This window comes from Ciona robusta, chromosome 12 (genome assembly GCF_009617815.1).
Source record: "Ciona robusta chromosome 12, ASM961781v2".
NCBI classification, from domain to species: domain Eukaryota; kingdom Metazoa; phylum Chordata; class Ascidiacea; order Phlebobranchia; family Cionidae; genus Ciona; species Ciona robusta.
In genome coordinates, this window is record NC_143246.1 from 1,133,981 (window position 1) to 1,158,960 (window position 24,980).

Sequence of the window (24,980 nt, forward strand, 5' to 3'; positions counted from 1 at the left end):
CTCGAGTTATAGTAAGGCTAAAATAGCAATCTCGGTGTCGTTAGAAAGAAGAAGCGACACTACATTTACGTATCAAAAAATATATTTAATAATTAAAGTACTTTTAGTTGGGTGGGCCGTTGATGGGGAAATCGGTCTAGGAATAATACGCTAAAAGTGGGGATTGCGAAAGTATTAATAAATCAAAAACTAGGGGCGGTATTACCCCAATTTTTTAATATGTTTTGCATGTTGCTATACATCAACGTGTGTCAAAATTTTTTTAATTTTTATTAACGATTTTTGTATTTTATCGCGGGTCAACTTTGACGGCCGACATAACCAAAAGTACTCTGATTATTTAATATATTTTTTGATACGTAAATGTAGTATCGCTTCTTCTTTCTAACGACACCAAGTTTGCTATTTTAGCCTTACTATAACTCGAGATATTTAATTTCAAAAAGAAGTAGTTTCATTTATTCGGCGGGGGGGAGTCGACTTCACTAGGTGCAGCGTCTATGAATAATACGTTAAAAGTAGGTGTTGCGAAAGTATTAATAAATCAAAAACTAAGGGCGGTATTACCCCAATTTTTTAATATGTTTTGCATGTTGCTATACATCAACGTGTGTCAAAATTTTGTTATTTTTTATTAACGATTTTTGTATTTTATCGCGGGTCAACTTTGACGGCCCACATAACCAAAAGTACTTTGATTATTTAATATATTTTTTGATAGGTAAATGTAGTATCGCTTCTTCTTTTTAACGACACCAAGTTTGCTATTTTAGCCTTACTATAACTCGATATATTTAATTTCAAAAAGAAGTAGTTTCATTTATTCGGCGGGGGGGAGTCGACTTCACTAGGTGCAGCGTCTATGAATAATACGTTAAAAGTAGGTGTTGCGAAAGTATTAATAAATCAAAAACTAGAGGCGGTATTACCCCAATTTTTTAATATGTTCTGCATGTTGCTATACATCAACGTGTGTTAAAGTTTTGTTAATTTTTATTGGCGATTTTTTTATTTTATTGCGTGTCAAACTTTGATAAACTTTGACGGCCAACCCAACTAAAAGTACTTTGATTATTTAATATATTTTTTGATACGTAAATGAAGTATCGCTTCTTCTTTTTAACGACACCAAGATTGCTATTTTAGCCTTACTATAACTCGAGATATTAAAGTTCAAAGAGAAGTAGTTTCTTTTATTCGAGGGGGGGAGTCGACTTCACTAGGTGCAGCGACGATGGAATCGGTCTATGAATAATACGCTAAAAGTGGGGGTTGCGAAAATATTAATAAAGTGAAAACTAAAGGCGGTATTACTCCAATTTTTCAATATGTTCTGCATGTTGCTATACATCAACGTGTGTTAAAATTTTGTTAATTTTTATTAACGATTTTTGTATTTTATTGCGGGTCAACTTTGACGTCCTACCTAACTAAAAGTACTTTGATTATTTAATATATTTTTTGATACGTAAATGCAGTGTCGCTTCTTCTTTCTAACGACACCAAGATTGCTATTTTAGCCTTACTATAACTTAAGATATTAAATTTCAAAGAGAAGTAGTTTCTTTTATTCGAAGGGGGGAGTCGACTTCACTAGGTGCAGCGACGATGGAACTGGTCTATGAATAATACGCTAAAAGTGGGTGTTGCGAAAGTATTAATAAATCAAAAACTAGAGGCGGTATTACCCCAATTTTTTAATATGTTCTGCATGTTGCTATACATCAACGTGTGTTAAAGTTTTGTTAATTTTTATTGGCGATTTTTTTATTTTATTGCGTGTCAAACTTTGATAAACTTTGACGGCCCACCCAACTAAAAGTACTTTGATTATTTAATATATTTTTTGATACGTAATTGAAGTGTCGCTTCTTCTTTCCAACGACACCAAGATTGCTGCTCCAGGTGTACCATAACCCGGGATATTTAATAATATATGATATATTTACTAATATATGATTTTTATGGGGAAATACCGTTACGGTCCAATGATTTTCTTTTTTCCTTTTTTAGTCTCTCGTTTTTTCTATAGGCAAGGGGGGGAGGATTCCTCACTAGCACCGTCGAATCAACTGAGTAGCGAACCTGGACTTGTTTTGGAGGCTTACCTTTTTACTGGAGTCGGATCTAGGTTGATCGAGTTTACGTGGACCTGCACGGAGTGAGTGTGGGGTAAGGGGACTACCCGCACCTCTGACCACACATACACCCCATGCTCACTGTCAAGTTATAACATGGATGTCTTCTTATACACCAGACGCGCATGGTGTATTCATGCACCTCATGCTCACTGTCGAATAAAACATCAAAATGATTTGAAAACAACATGTTTATTCTGGTGAACCTTTAACTAAAAAAACGAGATATAATTGAACTACAATTCAAGAGCTGCAGTGATGAGACCGGCCCAGTCTATCGTGTCTTCACCTGTTAAAAAATATATTTTAATATGGTGGACAAATAGCAGGACTTTAAGATTGACTGAAAATGGGAGTGGCAACCATGGATAAGTCACTCAAGTTCCCACCCACAAGGATACAAATGACAAAACCAACCAAAAGTCATGTCTGCCTATCCACACACTGCAATAACTTCAGCAACTCGACTGTAGTCATGGGAGTGGCATCCATGGAAACAACCCAACAAACAAAGTAGAAATAAGGAACCTGTTTCATTCATATCTTTCTCAAGTTGTAGTTTAGATTGAGCTGTTTTAAACATTCCTTCCTCCACGGAGTTTACCGATATCAACTTCACAACTTCAACCTTCCTACAAATAATGAACAATAAATACAACTATATGATGTCATACATCAAACTTTTCTGCCAATTATTTGGGTACGAGCGTTTTGACATCCTATATTTAAGTGTTGTTAATCAAAGATAAAATGTTGTTTTATATTTCCACAACTTACTTAGTTTGTCCGAGCCGATGGCAACGATCTTCTGCTTGTTTATCATTGTAAGGATTACAATCAATGTCATGCAGAACAACAACGCTTGCGCTTGTTAGGTTAATGCCAAGACCACCAGCTTTCGTGGAGAGAAGAAATATGAAAACCGAGTCGTCCTTGTTAAATGAATCAATGTAGGATAACCTGGGGGGAAGGGAGTGTAAGACCTCATGCTCCATGTCAGGTTAGAACATGGGTGTAAAGCAGAAATGGTTTGATTTATTTTTTAGCTATGTTGCATTTCCTTTTTTTGTCATTTTTATAAATTATCAGTTTCGAGGTCTTTATGTATAAGATGTTTATGGCCATAACGTTAGGGTTCACATTTCGGTCAAACTTTTAAAACAAGGGTGACATTATACTTTACCCTGTTGTTAGGTGTTTATACAAACAAGCAGAGCCAAAGTATATTGCATTCACCACATTAATCAATGAGGTTCCCTATGTTTGACAACTATGAGTGTAACTGTATTTTAACAATGTCACCCCAGATTTTACCCCGCTGTTAGGTGTTTATACAAACAAGCAGAGCCAAAGTATATTGCATTCACCACATTAATCAATGAGGTTTACTATGTTTGACAACTATGAGTGTAACTGTATTTTAACAATGTCACCCCAGATTTTACCCTGCTGTTAGGTGCCTATACAAACAAGCAGATCCAAAGTATATTGCATTCACCACATTATTCAATGAGGTTCCCTATGTTTGAACTATAAAATTACTGAATTTTAAAATTGTCACCTTTTTTAATTCAAATTAAGAAATTGACGCCTATGTTTAAAACTAACCTTTCTTGTACAGGAGTCTGGCCATCAAGTCGTAGAAATCGATGTCCCCTCAATTTAAGGTAAACTTCCAAGATATCCATCATCATGGTAAACTGACTGAACAACAAAACTCGCTTGTTCTGAAACCAGGTATTTTATTTTCAAACTGATCTTCTAAAACATAAAGCATGAACTTAAAATAATTCCATGGTGTGCCTCACAGTAGAACCTCACCCATATGGAATAGAACATGCATATACAATGTTGGGGTAATGGGGCAGCTCTGGCTTAAACCTCAGGTTCCATGGGATGCCACACAGTAGAAACTTACCCACATAGAATAATTAAAGATCACATAACCCACCACTTGCATGCGCCAAAGAGTTCACCTGTGATTTAAACTTGGGTAGCATTTCATCCAGGTGTGCCATCTTCCCCGAGTCGATTAAACTGGATTCCTGCAACTTCATGGTCGACAGCGCACGTGAGGATAAACATAAGTTGTGTAATTCAAAGTCGCTCATGACTTGCATGTCCTCGTACACAATCCTCTCCTCTGTATCCATGTAATCAATATCCTGTGGTTGGGTTGAGGTTACCATGGTGTAAGCTGCTTGACTTGTCAACCATACAAAATCCATCACCCACAATAAAGTTACATTTGCGGGAACTTGTACATAATGTGACATTGCCCCAACCTAGTGGTCACCAATGGGTTGTCCAAATTGACAACCATGCAGAAAACCACTCACAAATTAACATACATGGTAACTTATAAGCGGGAAAGAGGTGTCTGAAATCGAACACCCATGTTATAACAACTGTTGTTGCCCAGCCACACGAAGATAAACAAGTTTCATCCATCCATTCAACACACCACACATAACCACTACTCACATTCTTAATAAGTTGAGCCATATTCTTTAACTTTTTGTTAGTGAAGATCTCCCTTCTTAACAATGGATGATTGGCAACTTTACGAAGCTCAACAAATACATTTTTCAACTCATGTTTAGACACTATAGAAATATCAACAAGTTATTTAGACATTAAGTAATGTATGGTTAGAATAGTACAGCATACGCTGCTACTATTGTGGGCGTATGTGTCCTTGGGCAAGACACTTAACGGCAATTGCTCCAACCCAGTGGTCACTAATGGGTTGTCTAAATTATCAGCCATACATAAAAAAATCCCCCCCCCCAAAAAAATAATCACCCACAAAGTAACATACATAGTAACTCGTAAGCTGGCACGAGGTGTTAAACCCGTGTGATAACGACTGTCGTTTTCCGGCCACGCGAGGATAAAGTAAGTTACATTCGTTCATTCATTCATATACATGTATTCTATTTATATACAAATACATTGGCAAAGATGATAATATTTAAAACGGGGAATTAGCAGCAAAACGACGGCCGTTAAAACACCAAAGGTAAAAACTACTTGAGCCTGTTTTTCAAAAATTGTCAAACAAAAGTAAGACTGTTGGACCAATGGCATAATGTAAAATATAAATGAACTTATATGAACACATCATACGTGGTGATGGTGGAGTATCCAATGTATTTAACATAAAGTCATAAACCATACTAAATATTACAGAATACATTAGAATTCCCCAGCCTGTAATGGTTTATTGAAAAATCTTACTTTGACTTTTCGAAACTTTATCTTTGAAGTTGGTTTTCACTTTCTCGTAAAGTTGGAGTTGGTTTGGGGTGAACTGAACGGAAATTATTTTCTCAACTTTTTCTGGGAGTTGGTTCAAAACATCACGTTTTAATCTGTAATGAAATCATTGTGGTGTCATGTCTGCTTATTCACACACTACAATAGCTTCAGCAACTTGACTGTGGGCATGGGAGTGGCAACCATGGATAAGTCATTCAAGTTCCTACCCACAAGGATATAAATGACCAAACCAACCAAAAGTCATGTCTGCTTACCCACTCTGCAATAGCTTCAGATATCAGATCATATGCATGTGGTCTTACCTTCTAAGTACGAATGGTTGCATGATTTGACGCGCATGGTTGATCCTTTGACGGGAGAATTCGCTTCCATGATCTTCATTCGTCTGTTCGGGAATTCAAGTAAAATATGTTTTATTAAAATTAAAACCTAAGCATGTTAAGATACTTTAAATTCTAACTTTATAATAATGTTTAAACCCACAAATGCAGCTTCACACCACCCACTGGGAGAGCTTCCAGCATTCCCAACCCCTACATAACTATACAATATGCAATATACACATACTGCATTTATTTAATAAACCTTCACCCCAAGTGCTTGAGTTGACTTGATGGTCCCCACACAAGGTATGTCAGTTGGCCTGAAAATTAGTTAAGACTTTTGACAGCTGAGTTTGCACGCACTAAGGGATTACCCCATCTTCTAACCCCTTGCATGAAATTCAACTTAACCTCCCAACACAGCCAACTTACATGGTGGAATATCCGAACCAGGGTACTCGTTGAATCATCAAACATATCCGGCATTACGAACCTCAACAAAGACATCAACTCAACCAAACTATTCTGTAAAGGAGTTCCCGTCAGGAGGATCTTCTGCTCAGCCTGGAATAAGATTCAAATATTTTATTCATTATCTGGTTAAGATGGGAGAATGTTATCGAACCTCATTGATTAATGTGGTGAATGCAATATACTTTGGCTCTGCTTGTTTGTATAGACACCCAACAGCAGGGTAAAATCTGGTGTGACATTGTTAAAATACAGTTACACTCATAGTTGTCAAACATAGGGAATCTCATTGATTAATGTGGTGAATGCAATATACTTTGGCTCTGCTTGTTTGTATAGACACCCAACAGCAGGGTAAAATCTGGGGTGACATTGTTAAAATAGAGTTACACTCATAGTTGTCAAACATAGGGAACCTCATTGATTAATGTGGTGAATGCAATGTACTTTGGCTCTGCTTGTTTGTATAGACACCTAACAGCAGAGTAAAATATGGGGTGACATTGTAAAAATAGAGTTACACTCATAGATAGTTGTGAAAATCTTCAGAAGTGATTCCATGCATAAGAAACCACCGTGTGTTTCCCAAGTACATATACTCAAATACATCAGTATGGAGCTTTAAACCCTGTATCCTGAGGTCTCAAACCACAAACTCACTTTAATACGAAGTAAATGTTGATAACGTTGTGATGACATATTCTTCAACATATGGCCTTCATCAAACACGGCGCAATAAACACCAAGTTTCCGAAAGAAAGATCGATCTTCAGGTGAACTAATAGTGAAGTTATATCTGCAGTGGGAGTTACTTTGTTTAGTTTTGTTATTTTTAAATATTTTTTTGTTTAACTCTATAAGAATAAAAGTGATTTAACTTTGACAATAAAAGTCAAACTGGTTTGTAAACCACTATAGGCGAACCAAACAAATGATGACCTGGTTTTGAGGAAGACACGAGTACTGGTTTGAAACGCAAGACAAATCTAATCTGTTGAGCATTTCATTCAGGCCTACCAGATGTTATTTTTATTACAATAATTCATATATGTGTGCTACCTATATCTACATTACTGGTCAAATTCATTTAAAAACACCAATTTTAAAACCAATCCTTACGTTGTTAGAATGACATTACAATCGGCCAACGAACGGAGCAGAACCGAGCGAAGAGATCGACGTTCTGGTTGACTACCGATGTACGACACGATCTTAACACTAGGTGACCACTCAGTGAATTCTCGCTTCCAATTTTCTAAAAAGCAAAAAAAGTCGATAATTACTGATTAGTTAAAATTGTGGCTGATTGTTTTGTGCATGGTTGATAATGGGATAATTAATACTAAGAGGGTTGTTTCAGAAATGTTGTTTGTTAATGATGGATGACTTACCAGCACGACAGGAAAATGACAAAGACAATCGTTATAACGCGGGTGTTTTGTTTCATTCACATCGTGCCTAATTACGAGTTGCCATGTATGTGACTGCAACTTCATGGCAAATATTATTAAGTGTCTTGTCCACGGAAACATACGCCCACAAGCCATAATGAAGGCTCAAGCTTTGAATCTGTACCCTCTGGTTAAGAAACAAATGCTCAACCACTCATTGTACAACTGGAGGTATGAATGAATGTAACTTACTTTATAATCACATGCCTGGAAAACGATAGTCGTTATAACAAGGTATACACATCTCTTGCCAGATTACGAGATACCATGTATGTTACTTGTGTGTGGGTGTTTACTTTTTGGGTGGATTTATCATTTATTTTGTTTATGGCTGATAATTTGAATAACCTATTAGTGACCACTAGGTTGTAGCACAGGTAACATTTAATATTCTTCACAACCAACCTAATGTAGAGCTTGGCACGACGATAAGATGAGGTCCTTCAGATATTTCCGCCTCCAATAAATATGAGATGTACGAGATTGTTTGGATGGTTTTACCCAGCCCCATCTCATCTGCGAGGATCCCATTCAACTTATTTCTTTGCAACAAACACATCCAGTTTAATCCAATCATCTGGTAAGGTTTCAATGTAAATCTGGGGAGGTGCAACTTGGTGAGAATTATTGAAACTTAGTTGATAGTTAGTTATTATTTAGTTGATAATTGAAATCCAATATAAAAAGTGGACTCATCAATGGGTTAGGTATTTCTGCCACAAACTATCAAAGGTAAAGAGTTTGGTTTTATAATTTTTCTTTGTTAAACTTACAAAACATTTTTCAAACACATACAAACCTTGGTGATAAAATACTTGGTTGCTTCACCACAATAGCAGTGTCTTGTACGTTCTCCCCACACTGTCGTAACTTATCAAACTCAGCTTCAAGCTCCCTCGATATTTGACCACAATTCTTCATGAGCGAACACAAGGTTTTTCGCTCCTTCAACAAATCAATGCAAGACCAGATAAGATTTCGGTTTAATAGGCGGGTTGTATCCAGTTTATAAACCTGTGGAAAAAGACATATGTTAATATGTGGTTGGTTTGGTCATTTATATCCTCAAGGGTTGGAACTTGAGTGACTTATCCATGGTTGCCACTCCCATGCCCACAGTCGAGTTGCTGAAGCTATTGCAGTGTGTGGATAAGCAGACATGACTTTTGGTTGATTTGGTCATTTATATCCTCATGGGTGGGAACTTGAGTGACTTATCCATGGTTGCCACTCCCATGCTCACAGTCGAGTTGCTGAAGCTATTACAGTGTGTGGATAAGCAGACATGACTTTTGGTTGATTTGGTCATTTATATCCTCATGGGTGGGAACTTGAGTGACTTATCCATGGTTGCCACTCCCATGCTCACAGTCGAGTTGCTGAAGCTATTACAGTGTGTGGATTATCAGACAGTCATTAAATACATATTACCCACCAAGTCATCCCAGTTAACAAATGGACGCACGGAAATAATGATCTTTGCTTTCTTGCTGCTGCATTTTGAAATTGTCGTCAATTCTTCTTCAGTGCTTTCCTACAAAGCAGATGCTCATTGTTTTTGACTGAAGCTTAAACAATATAAAACACACAGATAGGAAATGAAATAATGCCGTCATACTTATATACACAATCTTCTTGTACATCTTGTGCGCCTTTACATTACAGCACCACACACAAATGAAGTCACTGTACACCAAACTATTTACATATATTTATAAGTATGTATATGTATATATATCTATTATTATCTTGTGTCGCAAGTGTAAAAGAGGTTTTTTGACAATTGTTACATGCTTACATTATTAGGGTTTGCTGTTTCTCGTTCAACGACACTAATATAACCGGTAACGGGGATATGCTTCCTTAGGCAAAACACTTCAAGACCTACCCTGATAATGGCTCACCCTATAGCGAACAAAATACCTGTTCCATTCAAATAAAACAACTACCAGAAAATACCTTTCCCAATTATTCATCCATTTAAACAGAAGTTAAACCTCACCTGCAGAAACACAAGAACGTTGGTTTTCTTCTTCTCGCTCATGTTAAACTCATCATCTTCATCCGATGAATATGATTCTTCCTTCTTTGTCATGTGACCGTTACTCTTGCTGTGATTGGTGGAATTCCCATTCAAATGTTGATGTTTGATGATCGTGATTGGTTGCTTTGCTTCTACAGATTCTTCAACTTTTTCTACAATTTATGAAAGTGAAAAGTGGGGGAACCAATTTAATTTCAGATTCTTTTGTTGACACATTATAAAATTAGCTGCCAAAAGTACTGCAAGTAAAAAAAGTAGAAGATACAAAAAAAATAATTACAAACAATGTTTTGTGCGGATTTTTTTCCAAATTACACAAATTTCACATATTTATATATACATATTGAGAGTGACATATAATTTTTTGGGAGGGAAGATGAATTAAGGCGATTATTTTGATCCGGACTAAACATAGTTAAGCCACAAATGTATATGACATACCTTGTTCATCAATATTTTGTTCATTTTCACTTCCCGATTCCGCTGATAAATACAATCTCCTGCATTAAAATAAACATGGTTTGTAAAACTAAGGTGGGGGGAAGACTCTTCACTAGTACCAAAATATCATTTTTTGAAAAAAACTTAAATTGTCATACTCTTTATTATGTTTAATATTGAGTTTTGGTTATCACAAAAATATCCTAACATGCTTATTTAAAATGCTCAGTGTACAAAAAGTTAAACGGTTACAAAATTAATTTTTACCTTTTCTTTGTTTTTGGTTCATTATTAACTTTTGATGAGTCGTCTTCGTCGCACGAGCTGTCCGATAATTTATGTTTTGCCGCCACACTCATTTTTAAAGAAAGAAAGGACCAAGCCACAGGACTGTATTTAATTCAACGCTTTCTTTAATTTAAGATTACCAGATTAAATTTTGCTGAAAACTTAAATTATTGCGTAATTCTCAGAATTCGTTCTCAAAAGTTAATTCACAATTTACATAATAAATAAAATCCCCGGTTTTGAGAACATAAATTTAACAAAAGGGAAAGTGGGCACGTAAGTAAGTTTCCTAAATTTTGAAACAAACACTTTTACAGAAATAAGCTTAATAATACTTTGCATATTTATAAAACACGAATTACCAATAAATTAAACAACATTATGCTCACAATTATATGTTGCGGTAATATTTTTTTCCTAATAAAACAGTGTTGATATTACTTTCTATGTCGATTGCCCCTGTTATTTAGAAACCAGAGTCCATATATAAACATGAGTTATTTCATGTCGCTCATAGAAATCACATACCACACAGCAAATGGGGCTAAATTGTTCATAGACATAATATAAATATGAACGTATATAACTAAGTTTAATATATTTTATGTTTTTAATACAAATACAGGATGCAGATGAAAGAAATTCAAATTTTCAAGTTCTATGGTGATGAAATAACTCGTGTTTATATACGGACTCTGTTAGAAACCAAGGGCGTCCCTTCGTAATATGTTTTAAACCTGCTTTCTACAAATCTGCATAAAAACAATTATTCACAAAAGTTTCGCTCTTACTTTAAAGTTTTACCTGAATGAGTTACTACCAAGAGCCTTTGCTTCGTTAGTTATTTAGTAGGGCAGGGAAAGATGAGACACCCTTTCGTCCTACTTTTTCGTCTCATTAGGTAGTAAGGCTAATAACATTCCAACAATTATAGAACTATATCCTCACGAGTCCCACAGACCACTGTTAATTGTTTAAAACACAATCAGGGTATTTGGATATTGTGAGCTAAAGGTGTCCCGTCTACCCAGCCCTACTGTACTACAGTTACTAAGCCTGGGATAGAACAAGAATCTGTTACTTTACTATGGAAATGCAGATCTTAAGCACGAGGCGACATCATGGCCATGGTGGGAAACAGGATGTAAATAGGATTGATCCTTTCCATAAACTTGAGTGCGTGATTTACAGTGGTTCCGATGGCAATGGATAGAGTTTTATTGTGCTGGTTGTAAATCTTTGTAGCAACATATGTTTTTTGTTTTATCTATATGTTTTCTTTTTTCTTCGGAAATTTACCACGCTACAAGTTAATTCAATAGATCTGTTGTTGTGGTTTTACCTTTTCATACGGCCTACAGTTCTTCTATATCCTACTCTTCATGTGACGAAACGCATCAATGACGAGATGCAAGAAACTAACTAGATAGGTTTTCGTGTTAGTAAGCGTTTTGAATTGCTACCAGGCACTTGCTTATTGTTGAAAATTTTATAACGCTTGAGTTTACAAATAAAAACTTATGTTTAACCAATTTAGTCATACTCAGCAAGACGACATCGGTGTTACCATGTCCTCGCTTGTGTTCTTTTATCTCGCGTTGTGCCTTGAGGCATATGCGCTCCTCCTGTTCCGGCTCCCTCAATCCCCCTTCCACACAAATTAATTGTTTATTCTTCAACGCAGTGATGTGGAGACATGCGTGTCGAAGTGTTAAGACGGATTATACATACTGTGTTGTTTTAAGTCGGACGTTCGTTATTTTACGCTGTGTTATTACGAGACAATATTATCTGATCACGGGTGTTTTACGAACCTAATAAAATATGATAGAAGCGTAACATCAGTACCAAAAGGGAGACGCAAGAAACTTCTCCCAAGTACAGCGAACATTCCGACAGTAAAGAATACATTCAATACAGAACATGAAAAGGCGCGACTTGTATGTTGTAAAAGAATGCACGACTGCGGGTAAATCAAGTCAAGCTTAATGAGTAACTATATTTTAACGAGTAACTATATCCCGGTTCATGGTCAATTTAATATAAAGGCAACGCTTGATCTTTTATTGCAATTGCCGTTATTTCATTTAACATTAACTTAACCCAGCAATCACTCTGTGGTTATAGCAAGTCGTTATAACACGGGTGTGCTGTTTCATACACCTCGTGCCTGCTTACAAGTTACCACGTATCTAAACTATTTATCCTCCCATGGCGGGGCAACGACAGTCATTATAACACGGGTGTTCTGTTTCATACACCTCGTGCCTGCTTATGAGTACCCACGTATGTTACTTTGTGGGTGATTATTTTTTGGAGGATTTTTTTATTCATTTTTTTTTATATATGTCTGATAATTTGTCGACCTTAGTAAACACTGGGTTGGAGCGATTACCGTTAAGTGTCTTGCCGAAGGACACATACGCCCATAATGGTAGCAGCGACGAGCCTTGCATCCGGGTTACAGGCAGGCGCAGTAACCACTATGCCACGGCGCCGGACTAGATGTTACGCACCATTAAGCAAAGGTGAAGTGCGGTCGTTTCTGGTATGTAAAACGCGCCAATTTTTTAACAGGAGTATAACGCGTACACTGTGCAAAAAGCATATTGCAGAGTTTCTTACACGCTAAGTTTCTGTGACGTTCATAATGGATCCACGAAGTCTTTATCCAGATATATTGATACCAGAGGTGGCATTTGGACAACATGTGTTGAATGCTTTACAAGAACATGGAGATAAAGTGGCGTGGGTAAGACTTGTGGAAATATAATATAGATTGTTTCTAGTTAAACTTGTGACTGTAGTTCAACCCACGCGATTTATACTTGCTTTATCTAAAATAAATGAGCATAAACTTTATTAGAATAATCTTTTATCTATAATGAATGCATTGAACTCAATTTTCATACATATCATTATCGAAGTTGTTTCTGCAGTTACGAAACAGGTATCGAATATGGTCCTAAGCTTTATATTTTGGCTTGTAACAATAAAACTATTAGAAACAAAAATGTCATCTTTAGATTGATGTAAGCCAAGGCGGAGAAAAATACTCGTTCAGTAGAATCCGCGTGGAGGCGCTCAAGTGCGCGAATGCGTTACATAAGGAAGGCATTAGACGAGGTGACGTCATTGGACTCTTTCTCCCGAATTCGTGCCAACAGAAAATTCTTGTATTGTCGCTTGCTTTGTGTGGAGCTACCATCGTCCCGATCAATACTCTTTACACCAAAGGCAAGCTATAATGCTGATTTGAGACACGTAGCTTTAATTAGATTTGTTCTCATGGGCGGTAACTTGAATAATGCATTAATCACCTTTACGCACTAGATGAGGTTGAACGACAAATGCAAATCATTGAACCAAAACTGATCTTCACAACATCTGACCAGTTAAACAAACTCAAATCTTGTTCAACAAACGCGAAGGTGAAATTTATTCTATAAATCTTTCCAACAACGTCATGATATTACTTGTGTTTCAGATCCACATATTCGGTCCGAACGAAAGTGAGAACATTTATCTTAAGTTTCTGAAGGATGGTTCTGATAAAGGTGAACTTACTAAAGTTATGTGTGCCAATTTTCGTTAACTTTGTATTAAAACTTCTTATTTATAAGATCATTGCAGAAATCAGATTACTGTTTAACTTGCAAAGTTTCGCTAAATAATAGCAAATATCTAGGGCTAGGCCTTTACCACGTGAGCGTCACATATCTTTAGTACTCTGCGGTATAACGTCTTTTTATTAGTTATGTGGCATACAATCTTCTCTTCGTCATGTTTACATAAATTGCAGGAGTTTACTTGGATGGCGAAATCGACATTTACAACGATGACTTGTTTCTGTTTTGTTCAAGTGGAACAACCGGCCCACCTAAGCTGATACAGATTACCAACTATAGCTTAGTGGCTACAACTGTTCTGATGAAGTTAGTTAATATATTATATAGTAGGGTGGGGGGGAAATGGGACACCTTTAGCACATAATATCCAAAAATCCTAATCGTTTTTTTGACAAATGACAACGGTCTATTGAAGTCCTGAAGATACGGTTTTATATTACTTTGGTTGTTCTTTGTTTACTTTCCTGTGAAACAAGAAAATAGAATATAAAGGTGTCCCATCTTCCCTCAACCATACTATAAATATTATTGGCGGCAGGTGTATACAAACACATCGAACGCATCACACTTTATCGTTGCTAATATTGTAGGCTGTGCGTGTCCTCAGTCAAGTCACCTTATTTGCTTGAACTCACTAATCGGTTGTTCAAATTACAAGTAATACAGAATAAAATCACCACAAAGGCCATATGTGGTAACTCATATGCGGGACGGGGCGTATATGGGACAGAACACTTGTATCAGAGTATAGTGTGTAAAGACGGAACACTTTTAGTATAATATCCAAATATCTTGATTATGTTTTAAACAATAAACAACGGTTTTTGGGAGTCTTGAGGATATGATTTTATAATTCTTTAAATGTTCTTTATTTACTACCAAGTGGGACAAAAAAATAGAACGAAAAGGTGCTGTCCCATCTTTTCCCACCTTACTTAACTATTGTTACCCCGTTGAGTATAAACAAGTATTACAAGGTACTATACTAAATAAGATCTTTATTGCTTTTGTTTAAACAGAATGACAATTAAACGAAGCAGCACTAACATCGGTATAAGCGCCAGTGCGATGTTTCATATTGCTTCGATCATAACAACATTTCCACCTTTAACGCAAGGTTGCTGTCAGGTCTATCTTTCTGAACACAAGGTCACTGACCTATTGCAAGCAATACTCAACTATAAGGTATATAAAGTAATTGGCATGCATATAATAGATTGTGGCAAGATTGGACATCTTATGATTCTATTTTCTCGTCTCATTTAGTATTAAACAAACAACATTCAATAAATTATAAAACCATATCTTCACGACTCCCATAAACCGTTGTTAAATGTATAAAACACAATCGGGATGTTTGGATATTATGTGTTAAAAGTGTCCCATCGTCCCCACCCTACTATAAGTCATTTGTATAAAGATTGCATTCCGTGAAAGAGGGAATATCTGTGTTCTCGATTAATGATTATTGGCTATATGGATATGGAAAGACTATACAAGTTACGTAATAGGTCAAGGGATTGTAGAAAATAAATTTGGGGTTTTGATGACGTGAACCATGAACATAATACGTTTATTGTCCTACAGGTCACACACTTGTTCTTGTTAGCGTCACATTTTTTGGAGCTTGTAAAATCGGATCTGGTTCAAAACTATGACGTTTCCAGTCTCTTAGAAATCGCGACGGGGGCTTCTCCGACTTCTGATGAAGTTAAACTTCTTGCTAAGAGCAAATATGGACTCAAAGCAATTACTGAAGGTACTTCATGTGAACATACGTAAATCTGACCGAAATTATCCATTGTTTATGACTGCTTCATGCGGAAAGACGCGTTTTCGTTGGGTCATTTGAACGAACTGATGGAGTAATAGACCACTATTTAACATGGTATCCTTTAACGAGTTCTGTATATTCTTGTATATCAGGGTGGGGAAAGATGGGACATCTGATCTTTTTTACATTTTCTTGTCACATTTGGTAGTAATCAAACAAAATTCAAGTATTTGTAAAACCGTATTCTCACGACTCCCATAGATCTTTGTTAATTGTTTAAAACACAAAGCCACTACGAGTATAGTAGGTTTTCAAATCTTTGTAAAAGAAGAACCTTTAAAAACGATTGTGCGGTTTCCATTCTTTTGTCATCTTTGCGTTAATAATCCGCTTGTACATTTGGACAGTTTATGGACTAACCGAAGCAGTGCCTGTCTGTGTAACTGATCCAATTTTATCAAAGTCGGGATCTGTTGGATTTCTTCTCCCAAACACCAAAATGAAGGTTAGTAGCTCAGACTTAAGTATGGAAACAAAATAAAACACGGGGACCATGTCACTCTGACCAGTAGGACTAAATTAAAGAGTCAATTCATCGAACCATTAATACAAGAGTGCTGTTTAAAGTTGTCTAGGGGGGTGTGATGGGCCAACTGTGGCCTACGTCCTATATGTCCCTACCTCATCATCATGGAACGGAAAGTTATTTACGAAAAAAACTGATCCACAGGTTGTCGACATTGATACAAGGAAGAAGCTTGGACCTCGTGAGAATGGTGAACTCTTGTTCAAAGGACCACAGGTGAACTCCATGCTTTTGTTGATATTCTAGTTTTAAAAGGGTTCCTTTCTGATTGATGTGAATGAATGAATGTAACTTACTTTATCCTCGCGTGGCCGGAAAACGACAGTCGTTATAACACGGGTTTAACACCTCGTGCCAGCTTACGAGTTACCATGTATGTTACTTTTGTGGGTAATTATTTTTTGGGAGGATTTTTTTCATTTTTTTATGTATGGCTGATAATTTGGACAACCCATTAGTGACCACTGGGTTGAAGCAATTGTCGTTAAGTGTCTTGCCCAAGGACACATACGCCCACAATGGTAGCAGCGACGAGCCTTGAACCAATTACCTAATGGTTACAGGCAAGCGCGCTAACCACTACGCCACGGCGGCGGACCGGATGTTCAATGTAAAGTTGTTACTTCTTTGCGTGCGATGAGTACGATGGGCCAAATTAGGCTTACATTTAATAAGTCTCATGTTGTGTTTTTGAGCCTTAACAATATATAATGGAATATAAGCAGTGGTAGAATGCAAGCTTTAATCACGGTTTACAAATGGCTCCAATTTCTAATATTTTAATGTAATATACTTTCTACATATTTTGCGTTCTTTCACTTGTGTTCTGCATCATTGATAACCGTATAGTTGGCCTTAAGTGACAAAGTACTATTAATATTCTTTATCAGTAATCATACAAAACATTCAGGTGGCGAAAGGATATTACAAAAACCCTGAAGCAACAAAGAATATGTTTGATGGGGAAGGATGGTTGAAGTCGGGTGATATGGGATACTTTGATGAAGATGGGAATCTTTATATCACTGATCGTATCAAGGATGTTATTAAAGTTCATGGAGTGCAGGTAGAAGTGTTTTCTAATTCCTACATACAGTAGGATGGTGGAAGATGGGACACCTTTTAGCGCATAATATCCAAACGTCCTGATCGTGTTTTCAACAATCAACAAGGGTCTATGGAAGTCAGGATATGGTTTTATAACTCTTTGCATCTTTTTTGTTTACTACCAAATAGGATGGGAAATATGATGAAAAGCTGTCCCATCTTTCCCCACCCTACCCTACCTTTGCTTACTTGTAAAACTTGGTTGGGTTAACATTAAATATAACTGAACTTGTTTGATCACGATATTAAATAGTTAAAAAATGGTAACCAATTAAAAAATTGTAAATGACGATATTGACCGGTTAAGAAAATGGTTAATCAACAGTCGAAAAAATGGTTTAAAGCGAGGCCGTCACACAATATTACATTAGGCGAAAAATGAGATATAAGTTGATATATAATAAACATGTACCTTATATTTTTAACCTTGCTAAACAGGTGTCTTCTGTTGAAATTGAATCTGTCCTAACCGAACATCCAAAAATCGCTGCAGTCGGGGTTATTGGGGTCCCTGATGACGTAGGTAATGCTGGGGAACTCCCTAAAGCTTACATTGAGAAAAAAGAAGCAAATTTAACAACAGAAGAAATTCATCAATTTCTTGAAGGTGAAGTTGCTTTATTATATATGTAAAAGTCAGGAACAGTCGAGCCGCAAAACCTATTTGGCATATATACTGCCGTTAATTGCATTTTATAAACCTACTATAAAAGTGTTTTTAAATTGAGATATCACAACCAAAATGACATCACAATAAAAGAACGCACCCAGATTATGAATAATTGTAAACTCACAGATAAGTTGGCAGATTATAAACAGCTACGAGGTGGTGTCATGTTCATGGACTCTCTACCAAGAGGTGGAAGTGGAAAGATACAGAAACGAGTTCTCCGAGAAATTGATCTTCAATCTCGTGATGATCCTCAGTAGTTTTGATGCTGTTACCAAACTATACTTGATGTGTAAATCATATACTAACATCCTTATAAATGATCATGAAATGCAAAGGCATGAAAGAAATGATCATGGTAGTTCTTTTGTATTTTAATTGCAACACATGTTGTTGAGAAAATATGATATTAAAATACAAGTAACCTGAGAGAGTTTTTCTTGGGTTTACCTCATTAGTCGAATGACTGCATTTTGTTTCGTTAGCACCGAGCCTTCAAACGCATAATGTAAACAGAGCGACGGAGTAGGATCAGTCTATACAACAGGTTTAGGTTTTACTTTAAAAACCTTTACTTGACCAGCAATACTTAAAAAAAATGTTTTAACAATTTGCGTTAAAAACTACATTCTAATAATGTGCTTAGTTGTGGCCTGTGGGGTTACATTGTTAATCAGATACTCCTAAAACATTGTAGCTGTAGTTATATTGTGCAATAAAGTTTTTTATTCCTCCTAACACTCCCAAAGTATATACCAAACAATCAAATAAAGCAAAATAAATTTATTGCATCTGGGTTTAAATATCCCACAACTGCCAGAACATTCATTGTTTAAATTAAAAGTCATTTTAGTTGGAACTGATGGAAAAGTAAATCAAATAAAGTTAGTACAATAAACGAAGGTGTTAAGCTTAAATCAGGTTTTTTTGGGTTTTCTTTATCTTGCACCAGTAGCTTTCGGCTTCTTCGCATATTTTTCTTCTAAATGCGAAAAGAAAGAATCTGCTTCTTTTTCCCGAGTCTTTTGCCGCTTTAAAATCATCTGCTCTAAACTTTTGTCATCACCATTAAGTCCGTTTGCTTTCCTTGCTGCTTCAGCTTCTTTCGCTTCTTTGGCGAAAAACTTTTTTCTTTTGGTTCGTTTCGCTTTTGACTCATTTACAAATTTATCGTACCCTGGGACTTCCCCATCAGTGATAGCTGTTTCTAAAATCTTTCTAAACCTCGGTTCGTCTTCAATGGAGGAACAGATCTGCATCTCAAACAACAAATCCATGTCCCCCTCACATTCCTTGTATATTTCCTTCAAATCTTCACTTTCTTCAGCAGAACCTCGATATTTCTCGTAAAACTGTCGAACATCGTCCGCACTTAAGTTAAACATTGAACTCCAGTAATTTTTCCAGCTGTACTCCTCATTTAAAACTTCTTCATCGTCCAAAATTCTTTCCTCTTTATCATAAACATCACGCCCGTCTTTGTCCAACAAAACTTTGCTGATTTTGGAAAGAACTTGGAATTTAATTGTAGCGGTTTCTTTTTCATCATCAGTTGCTCTGTCTGGGTGAACTTTAAGTGACAACTTACGGTAGGCTCTTTTTATCCCTTGTTCTGAGCAGGTTTTGGAAACTTTTAGCAGCTCGTACAAATCTCTTGTTCCATAATGTAGCTCGCAATCATCAAGCAGACCCATCTTTAAACTTTCTTAAAAACCTAAAAGTGAAATTTAAACATTGGTGGTCACTTTACTTAAACAATTTGGCAAATTGCTATTTGTACTAAAAGTATAGGAAACCATACAGTAGTAAAAGCAGACATCACCGGCGTAGGATTAGTCTAAAACTTACTATCTCACAATGAACAACAGCAGCGATTTTGTTTGTAAACTTTGTATAAGCTTGCTTCATTTTTTGTCCCATTATTGCCAATTAATTAAACAGCGATTCAAACTTATATCCATTTTCACACGTGCATAGCAATGTACATAATTAAGCTTGCCGAATGCATGCGAAAAATATTAGTCCAGCTGGAGACTGCAAAAAAGGTTTAAGAACCACTGCTAGACTCCACTCTAATAGAACCGAGGACAAACTGCCATGTTCTGCAGACTGGAATATCTATGAGTAAATCTATGAGTAAGCTTTATTGTTGTAGATATGATATAAATTAGGCAAAATGAATGTAACTTACTTTATCCTCGCGTGGCCGGAAAACGACAGTCGTTATAACACGGGTTTAACACCTCGTGCCAGCTTACCAGTTACCCAGTATGTTACTTTGTGGGTAACTAATTTTTGGGGATTTTTTTTTTATTTTTTTATATATTGCTGTTAATTTGGACAACCCATTAGTGACCACTGGGTTGGAGCAATTGCCGTTAAGTGACTTGCCCAAGGACACATACACCCACAATGGTAGCAGCGACGAGCCTTGAACCCATTACCTCTGCGCTACAGGCAGGCGCGCTAACCACTTAGCCACGGCGCCGGTGTTTAATTTTAATTTAAGTTTAGCAATATGTTTTTGGGGTATAGTCTGAGTGTATGGGTTAACTAGGCGGAGTATTCTGACACTACGCGATCAGCTATTAGTTGTTTGCCTCGAAATGTTTCTCTGTTCTTCGTGATACCCACTGTAAGACTTTTTGAAACCAAAACTTCCAACTGCTGGTCACTAGCGTTAGTATAAGCCTCGAATAAAATAAAAATAATAAGAGCGGACAGACGTTTTCGTATCATGAATATAATCTGCGTGGTTTGATAAATAAGTTGTATAATTTTAACGTCCATTTTATCAGTAGAAAGACCAGAAATAGTCGCTAAAACCGTCGTTTCGTAAACAGCCAAATGTAATTTGGCGCGGAATTGTCACAGCTCGTTGCACACAGAGCCATAGAAATACCGAGTAGTCCAACCCATTGTTACGTAAAACACAAATTGAACGGCAATTTGGTTCCAAAATAACACAGTAGGTATAGGGAAAATGCATGTTTTTCGGTAAATTAGAGAAAAACTTAAGTCTAAAAACAAATTTAAAGGTTGAAAAGTGTAGAAAACAAGTGTTATTTGTTTTCTGTATCAAAAAAAGTCAAAAAATGGAATTAGAAGCGGTTGATTTGTGACATTTTAGTCATTTAATGGGGGTAAATTTATATGTTTTTTCAAAAAAATGTTTGGTAATGTAAATAGAAGCTGTTTTACGCCTTTCCACAAAAGGAAATCGCAAATAAAACTCAACAAGTTCGTTTAAATTCATTGCGAAAGTCACCGCTTTTGCTCTATTTTGAACACACAAAGACGGCAGTTGGACTACTCGGTGTTTTTACGACTCTGGTTGCACACATGTCACGTGATCGCAATAGATGTTTTCAAACAACTATTAAATTTAACCGAACTGTAAGGAGTAAGTATATAACGGAATCATGGTATACTAACAGTGTGTTGTGATGAAATTGTTATCCAGGTACAACGTAAGATTTATGGCACTCGCTAAACAAGTTGTAAAAGTCCGAATAAAATCAAGAGAGCCTAGCTTTAATGAAAGAAAACGGCGTCATATTTATTAGAGCCAACACGTTGTGTCCATTGTTTTTCCATGTCCCGAACTTGTATCTCGGTTATTTTGTTCATGACTTGTGACTTACGCAATATTCTGTATCGGACATATGCCTCTGCGTAAAAACTGTGAGGAAAAATAAACAGAAACCAAATTTTGTTACTTTATTAATTATGACGTCCTAAAAAGAAAGGGGAACTACCATACTTTTGTTACAGATATTGACGTCACATTTTTCGTTGCACTGCGAATGACGTAAAACGTGACGTAACAATAAAAGTTCAAATGTCATTATTTCCTTTTAGAATTTACAATGACATCATCATATACGTAACAAAAGAGTATTTATCCCGATCTATATGACATCATAATCTGAGTTAGTTATTTTGTAAGAATCGGATGTCTTTACGAACAATGGCAGCATCCGGTGGTGTATTGTGATGGTAGCGTCTGTGGAAAAACAAATTCACTGATGAGTTAATTGATTGAATTATATTGAAAGTACGTAAAGATGGGACACCTTTTCTTTCTATTTTATCGTCCCATTATCGTAAACAAAGAACATTCAAAGAATTATGAAAGTGTATTGTAAAGTGTTGTTGCTAAAGGTGAGTGCTAAAGGTGTCCCGCCTTCTCCGTACTATAATATTAAAATTTCTAGACATTGCTTTTATAAACAGACTTTAGTTAAACCAAGGTTTTATTTAGCCCGAGATATACTCTAGACTTAGAGGCAAACGCTCTAAAGTTTAAAGTCTGAACCAATATCAACCTAGCCACGAGCAGATCTGCTTGTAGTTAGGCTCAGGTGGATTGTGATAAGCGAACACAGGAGTTATAAAAGCGCCAACATTATTCCCTGTCACGTGACTCACCTTCTCGCCCTACCCTCCTGGTCAACCAAAAATTTATGGAAATTCCATTCAATGTCGTTTGGTTGGATCGGTTCGTAGAACAATCGTGCTTTGGGTGCGAATTGTGACGTAACAACGTTGCATTGATCCTACAAAGGAATGGCAATTGAGGGTCAATAGTCTATTTCCTATTAAACAGTGCAGTAATACACAGCATAACACAACAATGACGCAGTAACTAACTCAAAATAGTATAGTTGAATGGGTCAGAAAATGTTGCTTATTTCTCAAAAAATTAGACCTATTTTAGTGGCAATGTGACAGCTGTTGCGTAGTTAATATAACCTTTCTTTGTTTTATATGCAGTAGGATGGGGGAAGACAGAATACCTTTTAACTCTATTTTCTCGTTCCATTTAGTAGTATAAACAAAGAACATTCAAATACTTATAAAAACACATTCCCACGACTCCCATAGACCGTTGTTAATTGTTTAAAAACGAACAGGATATTTGCATATTATGTGCTAAAGGTGTCCTAACTTACCCAACCCTACTGTATTACGTATTTCTTATCAACCCTTTTCCAAAAAATGGTCGAACTTTTTCGGTCCTAAAGTGTAATTTGAGTTTTACCTTTAGAAACTTAAAGAGAGGATGAGCGTTTTCACCGTTCACTTCAAGTTTTTCAAACATCGGAAAATTGGGTTGGAAACCACCACCGGGTCTTACATGTTCAAGTATCTTGAGAATCTCAGAGTTAGCCCCAGGTTCCTGTGGAATAAACTTGTTAAATATATCTACATAATATAGATTGTATGCCCACAGTTGAGTTGCCCGGGCTATTGCAGTGTGTGGACAAGCAAACATGACTTTTGGTTGGTTTGGTTATTTGTATCCTCGTGGTTGGAAACCTAAGTGACTTATCCATGGTTGCCAACCCCATGAAAAACTACACATGTTAGATGTTTCTACCTGAAGACCGAACTGGTTACATGGAAACCCGAGGACAGTGACTCCTTCAAGTTCTTGCAGTGCATTGAAGAGAGGGTATTGCCAGTTTGCCCCTCAGAAGGAGGCAAGGTTGGCAATCATTAAGATTTCCCCTGCAATGCGAACAACAATTTAACTTATTCCCAATAATGGGTTATAAGTTGTCAGCCATTTAAACAAAACAATCATTCTCAAAGTTACATACGTGGTGCCTCGTATAGAGTCGTAGACTATAGTGGTATTGCCCTACCACGCGTGAATAAATATGTAGAATTAATTGTTATAGTACCGGGGGTAAGATGGAACACCTCCAGTCCGTAATATTTAAATATCCTGATCGTGTTTAAACAAGAAACAAAGCTATTTTAGAGTCGTAATGATACGGTTGTATAATGCTTTTTAAAGTTGATTTCTTTACTACCAGATGGGATGAGAAAATAGAATGAAAAGGTGTCTCAGTGTTTTATTACTATGATTTTTCGATGTACATGCTTACCGTAGAGTTGTCACATGGATGTCTGCCTATACACCAGAAACACATGGTATAGTAGAGTGGGGGAAGATGGGACACCTTTTCATTATATTTCCTCGTCCCGTTTGGTAGTAAACAAAGAACGTTTAAAGAGTTATAAACCATATCCTCACGACTTCCATAGACCGTTGTTAATTGTTTAAAGCACGATCAGGATATTTGGATATAATGTGCCAAAGGTGTCTCCCCCTACCTTCCCCCCACCTTACTATATTATTATTCTCCGTTCCATACAATTCTATTTATATCCAGCCCTTCAATCGCGTCAAACTGAATCTCACCTCTAAACTTGGACAACGGTACAGTGGTACCATTAAGCATAGTGAAGTTGAACGGTGTGTCGTAGATCGTCCTTGAAGAACTCACACATTTTGATCTTTCCCCAATAGCTCGATGAGCAAGCGCCGGGCAAAACAAAGCAACAACCAGAGCTAGAGCTACTCCGGTATGCCCCATCATGCCCAACTTACCCCAACTTTTATCTCAACTTTGAAATTAATCACTTAATCGCTTCGCTAAAACAATAGGAGAAAAATATGAATAAATGATTTGGTTACAGATTATGTCTTCACGACAAATGACGACATCCTTGCTCTAAACACACATTTTGCATTTCGTATTAGCTGTAATACCCTATGTTCCTATGGCGTCATATATAATTACATCTGCATAGCACTAACAAAACGCTCAACGATATTTAGTAGAGGAAACTTCACAAAACACGCCAACCGCCTGATGAAAAGCAGACTTTGTTGCCGCAGCGCGTCGTCTCAGAGATCTCACGGTTCATTGGTTCTTTAGAAGTCTGACCCCTTTGCCACAAAGCCACACATACCTTGCATG

The 24,980-nt window shown here is 36.7% G+C and overlaps 3 protein-coding genes, 1 long non-coding RNA gene and 1 pseudogene across 8 annotated transcripts; 1 reads left to right on the forward strand and 4 right to left on the reverse strand.

Annotated features, from left to right (window-relative positions):
• Positions 1-2,311: 2,311 nt before the first annotated feature.
• Positions 2,312-10,663, reverse strand: LOC149726255 (SWI/SNF-related matrix-associated actin-dependent regulator of chromatin subfamily A containing DEAD/H box 1-like). Of its 3 annotated transcripts, none has more exons than XR_016386216.1 (17): positions 10,418-10,663; positions 10,151-10,209; positions 9,668-9,861; positions 9,101-9,199; positions 8,465-8,679; positions 8,071-8,264; positions 7,334-7,469; positions 6,875-7,010; positions 6,176-6,307; positions 5,723-5,805; positions 5,379-5,512; positions 4,623-4,744; positions 4,115-4,303; positions 3,747-3,899; positions 2,916-3,098; positions 2,667-2,770; positions 2,312-2,427 (listed from the first exon to the last, which is right to left on the reverse strand). XR_016386216.1 is itself a non-coding variant. In XM_089890114.1 (17 exons), exons 1-17 carry the CDS (start codon positions 10,507-10,509, stop codon positions 2,375-2,377), a joined length of 2,244 nt encoding a protein of 747 aa, XP_089746240.1. In that variant the 5' UTR covers positions 10,510-10,663; the 3' UTR covers positions 2,312-2,374. The 3 variants fall into 3 exon arrangements, 1 of the variants encoding a protein (XP_089746240.1); XR_016386215.1 differs by having other exon boundaries at positions 2,667-2,766; positions 2,912-3,098; positions 3,747-3,865; positions 10,418-10,661; XM_089890114.1 differs by having other exon boundaries at positions 3,747-3,865.
• A 2,326-nt stretch (positions 10,664-12,989) lies between these two features.
• On the forward strand, positions 12,990-18,661 carry LOC149726256 (uncharacterized). The gene is made up of 12 exons (XM_089890122.1): positions 12,990-13,190; positions 13,465-13,675; positions 13,772-13,869; positions 13,926-13,995; positions 14,241-14,373; positions 15,087-15,252; positions 15,655-15,826; positions 16,249-16,346; positions 16,572-16,643; positions 17,338-17,493; positions 17,973-18,141; positions 18,331-18,661. Exons 1-12 carry the CDS (start codon positions 13,089-13,091, stop codon positions 18,462-18,464), a joined length of 1,581 nt encoding a protein of 526 aa, XP_089746248.1. The 5' UTR covers positions 12,990-13,088; the 3' UTR covers positions 18,465-18,661.
• On the reverse strand, positions 16,743-18,081 carry LOC149726257 (uncharacterized). Its single transcript, XR_016386218.1, has 2 exons — positions 17,947-18,081; positions 16,743-17,602 (listed from the first exon to the last, which is right to left on the reverse strand). It is a non-coding gene; the product is annotated as an uncharacterized LOC149726257 (long non-coding RNA).
• Positions 18,662-18,972: 311 nt separating the features above from the next.
• LOC149726258 (dnaJ homolog subfamily C member 9-like) lies at positions 18,973-21,758 on the reverse strand. Of its 2 annotated transcripts, none has more exons than XM_089890133.1 (2): positions 20,396-21,758; positions 18,973-19,918 (listed from the first exon to the last, which is right to left on the reverse strand). In XM_089890133.1, the coding sequence occupies exon 2, from the start codon at positions 19,896-19,898 to the stop codon at positions 19,143-19,145; it is 756 nt and encodes a 251-aa protein (XP_089746259.1). In that variant the 5' UTR covers positions 19,899-19,918; positions 20,396-21,758; the 3' UTR covers positions 18,973-19,142. The 2 variants fall into 2 exon arrangements, with proteins under 2 accessions (XP_089746259.1, XP_089746260.1); XM_089890134.1 differs by lacking the exon at positions 20,396-21,758 and adding an exon at positions 20,053-20,374.
• A 151-nt stretch (positions 21,759-21,909) lies between these two features.
• Positions 21,910-24,679, reverse strand: LOC149726259 (glutathione peroxidase-like; annotated as a pseudogene). Its single transcript, XR_016386217.1, has 5 exons — positions 24,419-24,679; positions 23,588-23,718; positions 23,249-23,386; positions 22,636-22,763; positions 21,910-22,210 (listed from the first exon to the last, which is right to left on the reverse strand). The product of XR_016386217.1 is annotated as a glutathione peroxidase-like (transcript).
• Positions 24,680-24,980: the final 301 nt, after the last annotated feature.

Coding starts and splice junctions, on each gene's coding strand:
- LOC149726255 (XM_089890114.1), bottom strand. CDS start 10,509: ATGAGTGTGGCGGCAAAACATAAATTATCGGACAGCTCGTGCGACGAA. Junction 8,680..9,100: donor TTGTTAACTGGGATGACTTG/GTGGGTAATATG, acceptor CTTTTTCCACAG/GTTTATAAACTGGATACAAC. Junction 2,428..2,666: donor GAAAGATATGAATGAAACAG/GTTCCTTATTTC, acceptor ATTTTTTAACAG/GTGAAGACACGATAGACTGG.
- LOC149726256 (XM_089890122.1), top strand. CDS start 13,089: ATGGATCCACGAAGTCTTTATCCAGATATATTGATACCAGAGGTGGCA. Junction 13,191..13,464: donor ATGGAGATAAAGTGGCGTGG/GTAAGACTTGTG, acceptor TGTCATCTTTAG/ATTGATGTAAGCCAAGGCGG. Junction 16,644..17,337: donor TCTTGTTCAAAGGACCACAG/GTGAACTCCATG, acceptor CAAAACATTCAG/GTGGCGAAAGGATATTACAA.
- LOC149726258 (XM_089890133.1), bottom strand. CDS start 19,898: ATGGGTCTGCTTGATGATTGCGAGCTACATTATGGAACAAGAGATTTG.